Raw genomic sequence first — 18518 nt, 5'->3', positions numbered from 1 at the left:
TGAGCCAAGGATTAGCCACAGATGTCTCTATCATGAATCCTGAAGAATAAGCTGGAATTTGAACTTCAGCAGAATGAGATAGGAAGCCAGTGGAAGAGAACTTAGGAAGCTGGGAAGCCAACAGAGAGCAAAGAAGAGTGCTCATACATGCTTAATGGACTTGTGAGAAGATAAACCAAAGACTTGGTTACCATAGATCAGGCACTTCATATTTTGCAAGCAGATGTCTCATATATAGTTTCATTATTACTCCTCTACCTTCTAACATAGCCTATGGGGAATTTGCCTGTCTACTTTCACCTTTGATTCTGCTTTGGAAAAAAATTTACGAAACCCACCTGGTTGATGTTAAAAAATACATAAGCCAGCAGACCTACTCACAGGTCATAAAGGAAGAACAGCTCTGAACTAATCTTAAATTCTGGCTTTAGTTGGACTTACTTAAAAGATGAGTTCCAGAAGAGGAGAAATGACCTGAGACACTTAGCCCTATCCATCTTAGACTCCCTCCACTTCCTGAAAACTCAGCCTGTTCTTGGTACACGAAAGCTTCCCTGCTTACTGCTTCTGACAAAGAAGCCTGAATTTTACTGAATCTAAAGCTTTCAGAAGTGGGTTTTTATACCCACATTCACCAGAAGGCTAAACCTCTTCAGATCTCTTCCAAAATCCTGAAAAATACATAAACACTTTATATTGATAAAGCCTTTTCGATAGGATCAAACTATTTAATTCCAAAACCGAATAAATGCAACTTTAGCAACGGAAATCCTTTACAGTAATGGTTTAAAAAGATGTTAACTTCCTTATTCATTGGTCAAGCAGGCAGTGTTGGAATCATGTTAATCAGAAGCAAGACATTATAACACACAACATACGAACGAAATTCTGACTGTTGGGTGTGTAAGAAAAATGTAAAACAGGTACTCCCACATGACCACTACCTCAGAGCTCATTGATGAATGGTGGATAAAAAAACCTATTAATACTACTTGTATAAACTTGTCATACTTCATTACATCACTGGGCCTGCAAATAATTGTTTTTGCATTTGTCATATGCATTACCCCACACATCCATGGCAACTGTCCCAATGAATGTTTTCTGTTTTCTCAGGAAAAAAAAAAATCCCTCCCAGCTGCTAGCAATGGCTCCTTGAAGGTATTTATATAACCTAAAGTTTCCTCATGCTCCTAACCTAGATGCTTTAGGGTATGTAAAGTTAAATGGTATGAATATCTGCTAGTGAATCCTAAATCACGAGACTTACTTGCCACATCTTTGTCAATGTGACTATACATACTGTTTGTAAGTGTTTATACAGTTGTCCCTTTTTAAAGAAGGTTTCTGGCTGTGAAACAGTGACATTCACAAGTTCCTATATACTGCGAGAAAAGAAGACCTCTCTTGTTTCTCCAGTTTTACCTGCCACTAATTCCCTCCAGTAACGATCTGATCTCAAAACCCAGAACATCTTGGTAAGAAAGGAATGATCAGTTTTGGAAATCTATAGCAAAACTGTGCATATGATGTTCCTGTTTTCATTGCTTGGCTGCTTCCTTCAGGAGGACTCCACAATATATTCCAAATGTGGCTGTTTCTTTTTTTCCAAGTGCTATTCAAGAGATGAAGGTAAAATGTGGAAAAAGAGCAATGGGATGAACCTTTCTCCAATCCAATGTAGCTTAAAGAAAAGTTCTATGATTCAGTGAAGGGACAGGTGGATACATAAAAACAACATTAAAAAGATATCTTTAAGATAAGTGCATTGAGAAGACTAAAACATAAAAGACTTATAGAAGACAAACTAAATATGAATCATAATTAATTCAAACAATCCTTCCCCCCACCCCGACACAAAGTGGTTTTGGAGGATACAATATATTAAGTACGGAGATGGCTAGGAGCCATCAGCAATGTGTTGTCAAAAGCATGGAGATTCCTCAAATTGATATAGCACATTCTACTAGGGAAGGGGATGGTCCAGTGAGTGAAGAGAAACCATAAAAGCTGTACTATACATTTTATTAAACCATTCCATTCCAGGAAAAAGTTCTTGAAATCTTCATATTAACAGAGACATATCTAAACAGTATAAACCCAACTGGCAGTGGTTTTACATCAGTTGGCCAGGAACAAAAAACCTGATGTGTTGGCAGGATCAAATAAGGGAAGTGAATACAAAGGAGGAGGTCAAATGTTATTAAGATGAAAGATGTTTGTTCTGATCCTTAGCAATGTTTGTCAAAATTCATGGTACAGAACAAACTGAAGAGATGTAAAGGATAGTAACAACCAGAAACGAGCAATAAACTGTCAATATTCTGAAGCTGGCAAGAAGTCATTTTAATTAGTGGAGTAATTACATAGTGGTTGTTAACACATTTGAGGTGGGATACTGTGACTTCCCACATTCAAATGATATATAAAAAATACTCATACAGGAAGTATTTTCCACAACCCTTACTTGCAGAAAATATTGATACAGAAATCTGAACTGCCACTACAACTCTCCTCTCTAATAAGAACAGTACCCTACACCCAGTACACAGTGTGCAGTTTCTATCGCTAACAAAGAGCTTCATACATTTTTAATACTGAAGTATCACAGAATGGTTGAGGTTGGAAGGGACCTCTGGAGATCATCTAGTCCAACTCCCATAAGTAAATTAATGCGTTTTTAGTGAAAAGATGCATTATGCATAACTTTTACATTCATCCATGAAAAAGAGACTTTTAACTGAAGAAATTATTACTTCTGCAGTTTTAGGCCAGACAAATATTAACTAGGTGGGGCTTCCTAAATAAACAGGGAGTATTATCAAAGAACCAGAATATATGCTCCTGTAACACAGATATGCTATCTTACCCAACAAACATATTCACTTCTTTGCATTATACTGAGGTGTGGCATAAATGCTTTTTTAGGGTTGCTGCACTTCTTGGAAATGGTCAAGCTACAAAAGCAGAATGTACATGAACACAGATGAATACTAATAAAACACCTTATCATACCATCATACATTTTGTTCACACCACCCACACATGTTTTAAATTTTTTTCACTTTTTTTTTTAAAAAGCTGGCACTACTACTTACACTGCTCCACTTGCAGATGAGGGATTTAACACAGTGCCAGTAGACCAATCATTGGTACAAATTAAATGCCAATATTTTGCAGCTTTGCAGTTTAGTGCAAGAATATCATCACCAGATTAATGCTCTGTTAACAGACATAACAGCAAAGATAACTTAACTATGTCCTTATACAGGAGTTTTTGTAAAACATTGGTTGTATACACCAACATATTTTTTTTGCAAATATCTATTGCTTCAGTGAAACTTAATGGTCAGAATTCAAAGCTAGAAGTGGGCAGGTAGAATGCACAACCAGAGCAAAGTTGATTATAACAAATACCCACATTACATATTATGCCACTATTCTTACAGACTTAATAACCTAAATCTCATTTACACTAGTCCTCAGGGCCAATGAGAGTCAGGCCCTTATTTTCACTATGCAGTTAACAAAATACACAGACTTTATGCTGGCCAAGTCCTGAAGAGGTTATGATGAGTAACAAAACAGAATGGCTACTTTTGGCAGAGGCACACACAGTCCAACTGGAATTGTATGAAAATTACATACAGACTCCTACAGCTTTCAAGGAATGTTGGAAATCAGCAGGCTTAATTAGCCTGCACAGAGCTGTGTGCTACTGAGACTAGACTGCTTATCCAAGCAAATTGATTTAGAACAAGTTCAAATATTTTACACTTTATTATACAGCAGACATCTATGCACAAACATGTAGAGACTAAGGGTTACCACAGGGTCTCCAAACCCTGTTACAGCCACATATTCTCCTTGTCCCAGGTGCACAACCCTCCTGTCATACAGCTCAAGTTCCCCAAACCCCTTTAGCCACATAAGGCTATCTTGTCCCAGTTTGCGCTATATCACTCGACCCTTACATCAGACTTCTCAAATCAATACTCTCACTTCTCTCACTTCAGCTCCACTTCGAACATGCTTTCATTGGATGCTGGTATATATTGCTGCCCTCATACCTGGAGCATCATTTATTCTCTGGCTTTCCTCCACAAACAACAGCAAAATTTGCAGCTTTCAAAAACCCAAACACATATTGCTTTTATCAGAAATCCATCTGGGCAAGCAGGGAAGTTCATGTTTAAGAAAAAAGGAAAAAAAAAAAAACATGGTAAGTCCTAGGTGGTGAAGTTCTGAATTCTTTGTGCATACCTTTCCCAAACTGACAATTCAGTTCTGAATGTGCAGCTCTTTTGCCTTGTTGCCCTAAGTTGAACTGAAGTTCTAAAAGCTAGAAGCACGTACAGGGCTGTTCATACTTAAATGGAGGACAATGTCCTTAAAACATTTTAGACAGTAAGCTAGCTCCTATCAAGGATAGCTGGGTGGTCATGTTGAAAGCTGCCTCATCAATGAAGTCACTTAGAAGTGACCCAGTGGTGGGGAAGGTAGGTTATAAAGTGAATCAGCTAAGATATTTGCTCTCTTCGACCACTTTTAGCAGCAAAATTAAGGGAGAGCAGTTTGCATTAGGGCTCAGTGTCAAAAGAAGATCCCATCTTTCTCAAAAAACATAGGCCAGTGAGGCTTTTAATGGAAGAGTAAACCTTATTAAGGAGTAATGCATTTACGGTATGTTTTCAAATGATCTGTAATATCCTGTACTTTATCCTTTTGACTAAGCAGTAGTATGTTTGAAAAAATCTGTGTAAAGCCTTTGTCACACATATTTCCTTGCATCTATACCTCCTGAAGAGTTTAACTGCAAAAGAGAAGCAGAAGGGTTTGTGAGGATACTGGGAAACAGTGTACTTACTAAAGCTACAGGAAATACACAATTCAAGCAATCAGATGATAAGCTCAGAAGCTGGAGATGAGGTGGAAAGATTCTCAATTCTATTCAGTTTACTGAAGCTTAAATACATGAGCCTAAGTGGCTAGACACTAACAATAACCAGGGAAGTGACAAAAAGGTCAATCTTTGTCCACACTTGATGGTACCTTGGAATCGACTCATTGTCCAAGGAGGCTGCCCATGAACTTCAAGAAGCCAGCAAGGTGTTGCAAAGAATTGCCATGCCAATGCACAAAACTTCTTGCTCAGAGGTTTTCCTCTTATTTTGAAAACAGTATGTTTTAAAAGAAAATAAAATCAGTGTTAACAAATAAACTGTAATGTCTGAATGGTGCAAGCCTGAAAGAGAGACTGTGAACAGCTGGTCTGAAATTTGCCAAACTTGTTACTGTTTGATATGAGATGCTTTGCACAAATCTAATGTAAGGTGTTCAAGCCCAGTTTCCAACAGTCTTTCAAGAGAAGTAACCTCCAAATCTAAGTGTTTTGAATTTCTCACCGTAACAACCCCCAATATGTCACAGATTTTCCTATAAATCCATTCCAACAGTTGCCACTGTTGCTGCTTTAAATAAAAAGCTGCTTAACTGAAGTATATGCAGTTTCAGTTAATCTTAATATGAGCAAATGCATAGAGAAACTCTTGTCAGAGAATATGCAACACTATGTGAGTGATCAGAAACAGTAAGTAACCTCTTTCTTTCCTTTCAAACAAACACACTGTTGAAGCCTGACTGAAGAAATCAGATTCTACCCCTATTCAAACTTTTTCATGAATGCCCCTTTTGAAGGGATAATATATATCTTGTCTTTTAAAAATTAACTAAGATGGCGAACAAAATACAAATAGAGTATGTTTGGTTTGACATCCCTGACCCTAAACAGTGAACATTATAACAAAGTAGAAGCAATTTATTTAAGGCATTTATGGGTAAATTTTGAATGTAATAAATATGGGGATTCATAAGAACCATTGTCATTACTATTAATCATCTAAACACATTCTTATACCTTATGTTGAGGTATCTGTGAATGGAATAATACCTTCATAGTCATTCAATTTCAGTCTCAAATGTTAACATGTCATCAGAATTTTTTTCAAGATTTGTGCAGCTACCATCTGTTTTACAGAGGCAGAAATGCTGAAAAAATTAAGTGCTATTTTCTTATACTCTGTTTTCAAGGAACAAACAGAACTAGTTAAACAGATTACTGATGTTCAAAACAAGACAATTCCCTGAAGCTCTCTAGTTCCTTCTCCATTTTCTTGCTGCATACAAAAAATTGCAATAGGGGCAATAGAATAAGATCAATATTCTATTACACAAAAAGTGGTACAACTAAATAAGAATTTTCTCAAACACAGGCAATGCACTCTGCACACAATACCAAATTCTCTGTACAGATCCAGAATACAGAGTTGGAGAAGCACAATCCTAAGCCTTACATGAATTATAGAATAAATGGCATCTAGCAGACACTGTGAGAAAACAGGGTAATTAGAGGAGTAAGTATAAAACGAAGTTGTATTTAACAGGAGGAACAACTGTAGTAATAAATTTAGAATGGCTGTTTATGAGAAGGCTGGAGAAAAGATTGTGACACCGTTGTTTTGATTCTAAAAACCACCATCTTTATTTTCTCATTTCCTGTTACTGAGTGTCAATGCTTAGTAATCATTACAATTTGGAATGGACTTGGAATGACAGGGATTGTAACAATGATTTCCAGTCTTTCTGGATAAATTTCTGCAAAAATCCACTACAGCACTTACTCTCATTGCCTACTGGTTGCTGTTCACTTAAGGTACTCTAAACTTTTTTATTGCACTTAGAACAGGTAAAGTGGAACCACACCAAAGGAACAAGTAAAGCAGCACCAACATAGCACACATGTTCCTCTGGTATGAGTCTACAGTTCTTGGGCTCAGCTGTGACAAAAGATTATGCATATACACACATGCACAGATTAAAAAAAAAAGAAAGCAAACTGTCTGAGGGGTGGAGAGGCACAGAAAGTAGATTACACACACCCATATGTATGAGTGAGAACACTAAGCCAGATAGTAAGTCGCACAAATATTCTCTTCTAACTGGGAACATAGGAACTTGGCAGAAGAGTGCTAAAGAAAAAGCATGTTGTACCCTAGTATAGCTTTTTCTCAAAACCTTCTGGGGAAAGACTTGTTAAAAATAACAACAATTCAAATACCAGGCTGATGGAGATAGTGTGAGAATCTACTCAGTGACTGGAAACTCTCAATGTGATAGCACTCTCTCAGGCTAAGTCCTAAAAGACAATGTCTTTTCTTTCCTGCCTTGGACAGACAAAGAGATGAAAGACTATTCTCATTAAATGGAGCACTGTGCTGACCTAAAAATGCAAGTGTAACATGATTCTGAGAACTAGGCTCTTGCAAAGAGAAAGTCTGTCTGCTTGGGCAAGAAAAGTACCAGAAACAATACCTTGATATAAAAGAGTTGCTACAAAAAATTCTCAGAATTGATTTAAAGTCTACGTGTCTATGTCTTGTAGAAGGTATCTCGTAAGCTCCATGCAAAACCAGGAGATGCAGACACACACACATTTTGGAGTAAATGGTTTATGAGAGCCTTGCATTCAGGTTCAGTCTTTCTTTTAGACAAATAACCAATTTCTTGGATAGCTGTTTTTGTTATCACATCAGACCAAGAATGACTTCACTGTTCTACAACATAGCAAAATTGCCGAATTGCCTGGCTACATGGAGACAGATTTGCTCTCAACTGAAAAGTATTTTTAAGAGGGATGCAATAAATCTAAAGTGAACAGGTCTCCAATTCAAATATGACTAGTCTTGAAAAGTACACTCTTCCATCTCAACAGACAACAGTATTATCTACCAAAGAAGACAAATGATCACCTTTCATCATCCTCTTGCTAAAGCACCATTCTGACTGAACATAAGTTGACAGACAGCTCAGATAGATTCTTGAAATCTTTTGACTCTGTTTTCTCTTATGCAGATGAATAAAAAGCCATGCCAAGGAGGTTACCAGGGCTATGGCAGAAAGCCTACTAGAAACGAAAATAAAGAAAACTATTTTATCTAGGCTAGAAACTCTTAAGTACCAAATACACTTTGCAAAGGAATTTAAAACAAGGAGTGAAAGCTTCTTCAGACTTACAAATAAAAAAGATAAAGTAGAAATCTGAGGTTGGGCAGAGATCAAAGGTGATTGAGATAATAAAAATAACACCTTGCCTGAAATTAGAATTAAGATTATAATACACGATATGGGAAGGCAAGATAATCAATGGGAATTAGTATAAAGCTGTATTACTTTTGATAAGGCAACTGCTTTTACAAACAGAGAAAATGTGGGATAGGAACATATAGAAGTTAAAACAGTTGTTGGGTGGGCAAGGGAATGGCTAGGTGGAAGATGACAATATGTTTTGCTTAAAGGGGAAAAATCAGACTATAGAGAAATTATATATATAGTTTTCAAATGTAGAGACTGATCTTGTCCAGTATTTTCAATAATGTTTTTGACAAAAAGTTAGGAGTGCTCTGAGATGAATTTGGGAGACACCATCATTATGAAATATTGAACTAATCCCATCAGCAGGTATTTGATAACCTTGAAGACTGCTGTAAAAGAAATGGAGTGAAACTTAACACAAAGTTCTGAACTAATGTGCATCTTTGCTATGCAAGGACTCATCAGTTGCAAAAAAGACAGAGATAAGCCTATTGTACAATACACTGATAAAATCTCATTTAGTTTTGATCACACTGAGGAAGGTGAAATCTAGAACAAATGAGAAAAGACTTGAGGCAGTCTTTTTTACAAGGAAAATGAAGGATCTTGACTTAGTCAATCTATAAAAATGAAACCAAATGATTATATGCCTCCCCTCTATACGTCCATCTGAAAAATCAAACCATGAATGAGAAAAGACCTATTTAAATTAAAAGGCCAATAGTGGCACAAACTGACCAAGGGAAGAGTGAAATTCTAAAAGAAGCTTGGAGACAGCAGTGGAGACAAGACAACTATTTTTAGTTTGCCAGTCTTAAATAGAAGATTAGATTCGCTGAACCAGAAGGTTCCATTTACTTTTACACTCCTGCTTCCTAAAAACCTTTTCAAAGGTGAAACTTGGCCTGAGAGACCATCATACTTGGTAGAGAAGTACACAGCTTGAAGGCATTCCCATATTTACATCAGACATGAGAAAAGCAATGTCTGTCCTTGAGATTCTTGCTTCTCTCTCACATTCTGCATCATATAGATGATAGCATGTAGATGCTATCTACTTCTGTGATGGAACCAACAAATGTTTACCTCAGATGATACATTAACCACAGGAACATGCACACCTTGAAATAGCTTTCTTGGTCTAAACATCAGTTTTTGCTCTTGCAGACACATACCTGCTGCTGCTGCTAGACCACCACTACTTTTCACAGCACTTTGGGTTGTATGTGCACACCGAATAGAATATAATTATTATTATTATGCTGCCAATCTGTGGAAGCATGGTGTGATGTCAGGACTGTGATGTGCAAGTAGCTTGCCTCAAGAGCAAACAAATATAGACTGTTCCTTAAGAATACTCTTTGAATACTTAATAGATACGTTAAGATTAGCAGGAATGGAGGAAAAAAAAGGAAATGTATGGGTGTGGAAGCACCAGAAGGCACAGCAGAAGAACAGATACAAGAACAACACGTGTTGATGGCACACAGGTCATAAGTTCATTCAGATCACAACATGCCATGCAGCTTCTCATGATACTCAATCAGGGAAACAAAAGACAGCTTAAAACATGGGACAGTCTACACTCACGCTAAAAGAACTAAGCCACTGAGAGATGATGTTGCAATGATAAAAAACAGGGTTAGATAAGGACAACAAAGGACAGTGAGCAAATCCTTGATTCAAGAAGTGGAGCAGGATGGAGAGGGAAAATCCTGATCACTGTCAGCTCCTAAAGCATATAAAAGGCACATCCAACACCAACTTGTGGATACTAGCTTCCGAAGAAAAGAAGAGAGGTGGTGGAGGACTTGCCCCACATCCTACAAGTCATTGCACAGAACTCTGACCAGACCAGGTGGATACACATCTGGATGCCAGACTACTTGAAAGCATATATCTTGGTGCATTTGAGCATGTAGATATGAAAATGTGACTGAAATCATTTTTGTTTTCAGATTACATCACCCACCTCTCCTATAAGATCTGGCATTGAACTTTGCTACATTGTTGCTACATAAATAAAGAAAGAACTAGAAGAAAGAGGTTTGTTGGCCTATCCCTGAAACCGTGTTTTGAAATTTCTGATATTTTTTCCTCAGAAAAGAACACAAGCAATAAGTGATGTGGAGAATGTCATACACAAAGGAACAAAAGCAAGCCTGCCCATGACTGTGCTGATGATTAAGATCAGATTAGTGTAGGAATGACTGCTACAGGAAATTACAGGATTAGTAGGGACTGATGCACTAAAGAAGAGAAGTAGAGGAAAACCAAACTCGTACAAACAGAGCATGTGACCTTATGAAAATTCAGCAGAAAGATGTAAGGTAGTTATATTCTTGAAACTATATTTCAAGAAGAAACAAAAACAAATCTGTTGGCACAGGTAATGCAAACTGATATCCCCTAAGAGAAGAGAGGGAAGTATATGTTGCTCCAAGGGGCCAGCTCCAACAAGACATCAAAATGGCCACCAGACACAAAATAGTCTTAACAAGAGTCAGTGACCGGACCAGAACTAGGTGCATTCAGTCATTTCTAAATGAAGAAGCTGGATGAGAGACAGATATAACTACGTTGCTGTTTGGAAAAAAACCCAGAGAGTTTAAACTCGAGATTTATTTTGGATAGGTGCTGAAAAAGTGTGGATAAGGAAACTAATGAGACAAGGATGCACAACTTTTCCTTTTCTTAAAGTAACGCCAATCTGAAATTATCAGAATTTGAAAAAACACCATTTTGTATTTGAGGAAAGCAGAATAATAAAAAGTCTTGGTTCCAAAGCTAACAGAAAAAAAATTTCAAGGAGGTACTGAAAAGTTGCTGCAGCATAAACAAAAGTAGGTCAGAACTCATGCAATGCACTTGTGAGTTAGGAAGTCTGTCATAAGAGAATATTCTCTTCTGGAGGGTTACCCATGCAGAAAAGTTATGATTTGGAAAAAAAACCCAAACAAACAAACCCCCCCCCCCTCCCCCAAAAACCCTGCATGGAAGAACCAAAAAGCTTCTTTCTGAAGTGTTTCAAAATTTCACTAGACTCAGCAAAAAATGGAGATCTGTAGCTTAATAAAATCCCAGCCCATTGCTAAGAAAGAGGAATGCGGGAAATACATTGTGCATGTGAGCCGCTTTGTATGTCTCCATATATAACAGGTCTGAAAAATAGCTGATTCTATGAATTCAACAATTGTTCTGGACTGGTACATGTAACCAATTCCTAGCTGCTCTAACATCCCTCTTCAGCCCTGCTATAAATAGTTCTTTGCATGAGACAAGGAAGTGAAGCAGATTTTGGCACTGCTATTCTATTTAATACAGATTCTGGTTACTGCTGAATATGGTACTACTCAGGAAAAAAGAAATTAAATAAAACTAAGTCAAATAAGTTGACTATTGAAATTCAATGTTCAGATTAAACATGATGACATAAATCTTTATTGTGTCCCTCTAGAGAGTTGCTGATGGGTCTGTTTTGGTATTAAAAAAAAAAGAACTCCTGTACTTTTCAACATTTTTAGAAGGAATTTTAGTAGACTCTGCTTTTACTATTTATGATGCTTTTTTTTTTTTTTTTTTTTTTTTAAACACTCCACGCATATCAAGCTGCTTATTTCTTAGTTTCAGTATCTCACTTTTGAAGCTGTGGCATTTAGTGTTTCTGTATAACAACAATCACTATTCTTAACCAGAATTTAAACTAAAAATGAGACTTGTTAGGACTCAATCATTTGCATGCTTTGCCAAGACTAAACACTTGAAATAATGAGAAAAAAAGGCAATGACTATATGGGACATATTCCAGTATCTTAATTAGTAACCCATTTGGAAAATGCTGTTGCACTGTGTTGAGGGAAACCTGAGAGGATACTGGAGACTGACATGCATTAGTAAGCAGGATTCTTCATCTTAAGCCAACCCTGGCTATTTTCTACTCCAATTTGCATTCTCTTGGTATCTCTTTTCACTAAATCTCATTTATCCTGGAATGCGCACTGAAAAACATTATGAGGAAATTAAACCCAGAAATAACCATGGAAACACTTGAATTTCTAACAGGATCAGATCGATATATGTAGTTAAGCATGTGTGTCCATAAACAGCTACCTGTTTTACAAGAAAAAGCAAGAAACCCTTGCTGTGCTTGGAGTGGGATTTCATCTACCTAGATCAGCCCAGCAATTTAAAATATCCTTTCCATTTTTCATGCTCCTCCCCTATATGACAGGGAGATGACTCTGCCAAAGGTTGTTGCTTAGTTAAGCAAGTTCCCAGATAGCAAAGATGACTGCATATGAAAACTTCAAATTCATAAATAAAAAAGAAAAGCATTACTTGCAGAGTTTAGGATATGCTCCCCATCAGAACGTCAGCAGGAAAAAGAAATTATTTGGCCAGTATTAGCATTTACTTTTTGCTAGAACAATGAAATATCACTGAATTTGCCAAGATACCTAAAGCTGGATATATATTCTTAGGATGTAACCACCTAGCAGCTATAAAACAGAGGAAAGCTAAAAGATGAGCAAGTATACCATTTCATTGTGCACCACGTTAATTAAACAAAAGACCTGATCAGTTCAGGCAGCAGCTAGACACAAACATGTAATTGTTTCTGTCTGCCTATATAGAATATAAACACTGACTACATATTACAGAAGTAGAAATAATAGTACTTTTAAGATTAGGAAAGAAGGCTTTGCTAAGGATAAAAAATGAAATACAGATCTAGTGGAAACTGTGTGCAATAGTATTACCAAAATTTAGCCACTCTCATTTTGCATACTGCAATTTGAATAATTTCTAGAATGTCCCATGAATGCCAAATAAGTATTTGATTCTAAGTAGAATCAATGGAATAATCCAGGAAAAAGCAGTAAGTAGTATGTTAATGCTACTGTTATAATACTTTAAAAAACAACAGTATAAAATTACTTATAGGTCAGTATTTATCTTAAAAGGAATATCTTGCCTTAGAAAGATTTAGGTAAGGACTTTGTTGTTCATGGCAGGAATGCTATTCTTTGGATACAACAGAACATTTCTAGGATTCACATTTCTCACAGATTGTATAAGTATTTCAAACATTACAAATTTTAAAATACATTCACACTTGCCATATAGTTTTCATCTGGATGATCACCTTCAGAAGAAATGGTAGAAACCACAGTACCAAATGTATATATTTATCTCATCCAATGTACACAAAATATTGACATTATGGATAAAATTACAGATTGCCAGATCATGTCCTAAACAACGAATCACTGTTATCTCAGAATTTCTGGATCTCTCTGTAACTGCAAAAGAAATAATTGAGATAAAAGTTTTTCTCAACTCTATCTGTTCCCATCTAATGTCATTACTTCACACAGAAGTTGTATATTCAAAATCACAATACTAGACTAAAAATATAAATCAAAGTAGTTCTAGTGTTAAGTTTGTAACTCATTTTACAGAATGGAAAACTTGCAATGTCCAGAGATGATTTAGATAATAAAATATTTTTTGCCACAGAATTAATTCTCACCAGTCTGTTGTTAAAAGCTTAATCTATTTTTCTGACCTTTTTCATTTCAGAAATACTCTGCAATTGAAAAATTTACATAAAAATTACTAGTATTTGATATTTTTACACAAGGAATATTAGGTCTTTAAGAGAATTCAAATTTAATGATAAGGATAACACAGTTCTTACCAGGAAAAAGCTACAGAAAGTTACGGGAATGAAGAATGTGATTAACTAGCAGAATTAAATTTCCATTATGCTAAGAAGGAGGAGTGGATGCAGCTGTGGACTCATTAGATGACTGACTTGCTAGAATCTAAAAAACTTCTGAAAGGTAGCCTTGCTTGCTCATTTTAGCTGTCAGATATAGCTTATACTTTTTTTTATTATACGTAGTAAAAACCTGTTTATCATATCTACAAATACCTGAGTGTGTAACTTAATACCGGTAAGGGTTTCATCTGCGTCATTATAACCAAAAAGGGGATAGCTGGGAAGGGGCAGATAACCAGCAAGCAAAGTAAAGAAAACAGATAATTTTTCTTAAGCAGAATATAAATGTCAGGAACAAAGTAGCAAGCTGGAAGAACAGTCACTCTCCTAAGTACTAAATCAGGTTTCTTAGGTTTCCTCATAATCAAAGATAACACTGAAAGAAACTTTGCACATTGAAGTGGAAAAAGAGAATATCAGTGAGAATCATGATCTTGTGAAGTGCGAAGTGAACACCTCTTGTCATTGAAATGTATTCCTGGTTATAATTTAAATTCTGTTCTTGGCCTTCGATATCTGCTTCATTTGACTGTGACACATAACATTGGCAAAAATTAAATATTGATTATGCCATTTAAATATAGGAGAAGCAAAGACTTGAACTTGAAAGATGTAATTTTCTTTCATAGTAATTTCATCTTCTTAAGAGTAGAAAATGAGAAATTTGAAGGACTGACTCACTCCTTTGCGTTGGATGTATTCTTTTAAGCTATCTAAAGTTGTAGGTCTAAAATTATATGTTGCAAGTTAAAAACAAAACAAAACAAAAAAGTCAACATGAACACAACCCCTTCATATTCATGGAAAGAATTTTATACTGATTAATGTATTGCTTTTGTAGCTGAAAGAACATTGTATTTGAGATCATGGAAATGCCATCCAAGAACACAGACAAAATTATAGTAGGATCTCATAATTTGAGCAGCTAGTTAAAATTATGTGAAAAATCTGAAAGTCCCTCTGTATCATTCTTAATGTTTGTCATGTGGGCGCTCAGCACATTCATTTAACCTTGTTGAGAAAGCAGTAAAATTTAAAGAGGGCCAGAACTATATCGTAGAAGCTAAAAATATCTGTTACAATCATGATCAACTTTATGGCGGAATGACTAAAGAAAGGTGGATTGTTAGTGCAGTTTCCCCTGAGTAAAACTTAAGATTGCCTCTATATCTGAATATGATTTAAATGCTCTTTGAGCCATAGTGGATTTTGCTCAAAAACCAACTGCAATTTACAGTACAAGGAAGGGGCTCTACGGAGATTTATTAAAAGAAAGAACAACTGAGGCCGCTTAGTTTTGAGGATGTACCTAAAGATAGATGGAGCAGTCCCAATGAAAATTTGTCTTGAAAAGTCCTGACCTCACAAAAGGTTATAGTGAAAAGCATAACTCCTTCCTTTATGAAAGAATTCAACTTTTGAAGACTGATTGAGATATATAGGTTCTAACTCACTATGTGTCATTTACTATTTTGTTATATTTTTAGAAAATATGGAAGACAAAGTGTAAACGGTTATGAAAATTTAAAATTATACTTTGTATTTTGTGCCTGTCTACATGCTCTGTGTGTATGTATAAGCAACATTAATTTTTACAAAATAAAGTTATGAAAAGATAAAGAATTTTCTGAGCAGATCAGTCAAAGGTGGTGGTGGTAGTAGTAATAGTGGTAGTAGTGGTGGTAGTAGTAGTAAGAGTTGTAGTAACACCCTCTCCCACACTTTCTCTCCAATACACTCATACATTAGCAGCTTGCTACTAACATACATTCAGTATAGATCCCATCATTGCAGAAACTTGTTTTTTTCTGAGAGGGACACACAATTTTCTGCTATGCACATTTAGAACAAAAATTACAATAACAAAATGGTGCAACAAAATAAACTGGAATATGTAGTTCACAAAGACATCTAGAGCCTCTGTCTCTTTGGCTGGACCACAACTGCAAAACAATATGTATAGTCAAAGAAAGCTTTAAATTGCTTTCTGCTGAAACTTTTTCTCTTATGTGTCAGGTCATATATACATGTTTAGGAGCTCTGAAATGAGTTTGTAAACCATAACATAAGAATATTAAAAAGACACACATCTGCGAATTAAAGAAAATAATCTGGAATACCAACTGGATGCTATATTACATTTACCTTCATCCTCACTATAGTGTGAATCAAGAGGTCCAGTGTAAATTACATTCATACTGCATTATTAGAAAGCCAGGATCCAGAAGGAAAAACATAATGAGATAAGTGAATTCACTTAGACATACTGATAATCTTCAGGAATATGAATGAACCATATCTCTTGTAAAATCCAGATACTGTTTGAGAACTTGAGGATATAGAAAAGGACTGAACATAAGGATAACAAGAGCAGATAAAGTTTTGTTTTCTTTTAAAGTAACAAGCAAAACAACACAAGACCTAAATGGCAAAGTTGCTCATACTTCTGTGCAAAATCCAACCTCTAGATAATAGGAATAGGCAAGATTACCCCTCAAGTTTATTTTCCAGCTGCTAAAGGTTGGGCTTTCTTAAATCTTTCTCTAGAGCAGCTTATACCACTGGCTTTTGGAAGACACCATAGAAAAGCTAGACTTGCTCTGATCCTGCATGGCAATTCCTGTGTTATAACAGTGGTGTTGTTTCACGCGTTTTGAAGACAATCCGATCCTGCAGTAATAAATGAAAAATGTGGCCTAACATGAAATGACAAAGTTGTAGTCCAATTATGAGAAGAGCTCATATCACCTAATTTCCAATAGAAAAGCTTCAGATTTTTTAATCTGTTTCAAAATTCTCATAGTTTCCTTTCTAATCTCTGAATCTTTGAAGACAGTCTAGAGGAGTCCATTCTGCTTCATGACAGACAAGCTTTACTCCTTCCCATTGTGATATCTTGCTTAAAATATGTAGCCTTCATTTGGAATTACTTCTTAGCAAAGACAGCTCTTTTTTATGCCTGTTATTGGTCTCTGGTTTTCTTTCTCTCTTCTGTTTTGTCAAGAGGCAGAAAAGTGAGTGTAGTTTCTCTGTTTTGAATTCCTCTCCTGCTCTATTATTCTAATGTAATATGCTCTGAGATTTTAATTTTAAGCCATGAGATAAGTTGCAATTTTTAAGCCAACGAATGAAGGAAATGCTTGCAGACAGAACTGACTGAACCTCTTAAGTAGACTATATGTACATAAACATATATATATATATATATAAAAAAACCCAAAACTTACATGTGTACATGTGCTGTCCACTGAAATAATTTTGATTCTATTATAGTGAAGGTGAGTACCACATAAAACTATCCCATAAGCTAAATTAAATCATTTCTATGGGTGGTTGCCAGTAAATCTTGTTTGCTGAGAGAAAAGAATGAGGTAGCAAGTAAGAAGAACCAGCAGATGCTGGCAATCATTTTAGCAAGCAGAATAATCCTCAAGCATCATGAATTAGATGAGGAAGAATGTTATTGTTTGCCATCTGCTACAAGTCTATTAATATGTCACAGAAAGATCTTTGTGACATGAACCTACAAAGTAAATTCAGACAGAGTTCTTCTGCTGAAAGCAATTCTGCTGAAAGTAAAAATAACAGGCCTTGCCACTGGTTGATTCACTTAGTTTTTGATGTATGCTATTTAAAGTTTGATAAAACACATTAGTAGAGTTTACCTAAATGATTAAATGATATAGCATAATCAGTAAGAACTGAAAAATAATCCCACAAGGTTGGCATTAAAACTTTCTTTCTAGTCAATTTAGAGTTGTTTCCAAATGTCAGGCAGCAAATATCTAAGTTTGCGCAAAACAAGTTGGCTTGAAACTGTCTTAAATCCATCGGTACCAGAGTGGGGCAGAACTGCCCCAGCCCAGGCTAGAAATTTGCACATACATTTTGTTGAGAAAATACTACCTGCTGAATGCTGTTACTCAGTGGCAGGATTATCTATATTCGTTGGGACATTAAAGACATTCAGGGGTTAATAATTTCATATTCATGACTGATATTGGAAGAGAGAACAGGGAACTTCAGTAATCATAACATGTTCGTGGACCCACACACTAAATTGTGCAACAGTACACATGGAATGAACTACACTATCTTGCACTTATCTCTTACTTAGAAAGACACATCCCCTGCATGCGAACCAACCTTCATCAGCAGAGGGAAACATTAATCTCATAAATTACATGTCTGAGCATGGAGCCTGCAAGGCACAAATGTACTTACTTTTGGTGTTGGGCAGGATGCAGTGGAGAGACGAGAGGTGGCCTGGGCACGAGGAGATTCTGAAGGGGTAGTGCTGAGGGAAGCTGTATCACGTGGGAGCACCTGAACACCACGAGAGATAATGGAATCTGGAATCTTAAAAAGAAGAGAGATAGAATCAATAGTCAAAATTATACTGTATTTAAAACTTATTCAAATCTTACATCTAAAGCTGTTTAGAATATCCCACTCTTCAGTCTGCACTCTTCCTCATACTCTGTGCTGGCAGCAGTAATGCCATATTCTCTTAATTTGTATAACAAAGCCCTAGCATATACATAAAATCATATTCTAATGAAAGACGCATAGCACATACTAC

General features: G+C 36.1%; 1 protein-coding gene across 16 annotated transcripts in view; it reads right to left on the bottom strand.

Annotated features, from left to right (window-relative positions):
- Positions 1–18518, bottom strand: part of GPHN (gephyrin) — a 321331-nt gene that overhangs the window by 91376 nt on the left and 211437 nt on the right. For all 16 annotated transcript variants that reach the window (XM_064512456.1, XM_064512463.1, XM_064512461.1 and 13 more), the window contains one exon: positions 18161–18295. In XM_064512456.1, the coding sequence (XP_064368526.1) occupies positions 18161–18295 (135 nt within the window). The remainder of the gene's footprint in view (positions 1–18160; positions 18296–18518) is intronic.

Source organism: Dromaius novaehollandiae, chromosome 5, assembly GCF_036370855.1.
Source record: "Dromaius novaehollandiae isolate bDroNov1 chromosome 5, bDroNov1.hap1, whole genome shotgun sequence".
Lineage (NCBI taxonomy): Eukaryota > Metazoa > Chordata > Aves > Casuariiformes > Dromaiidae > Dromaius > Dromaius novaehollandiae.
The sequence above is the reverse complement of the archived record's forward strand: the minus strand, read 5'-3'. Positions and strand labels throughout refer to the sequence as shown.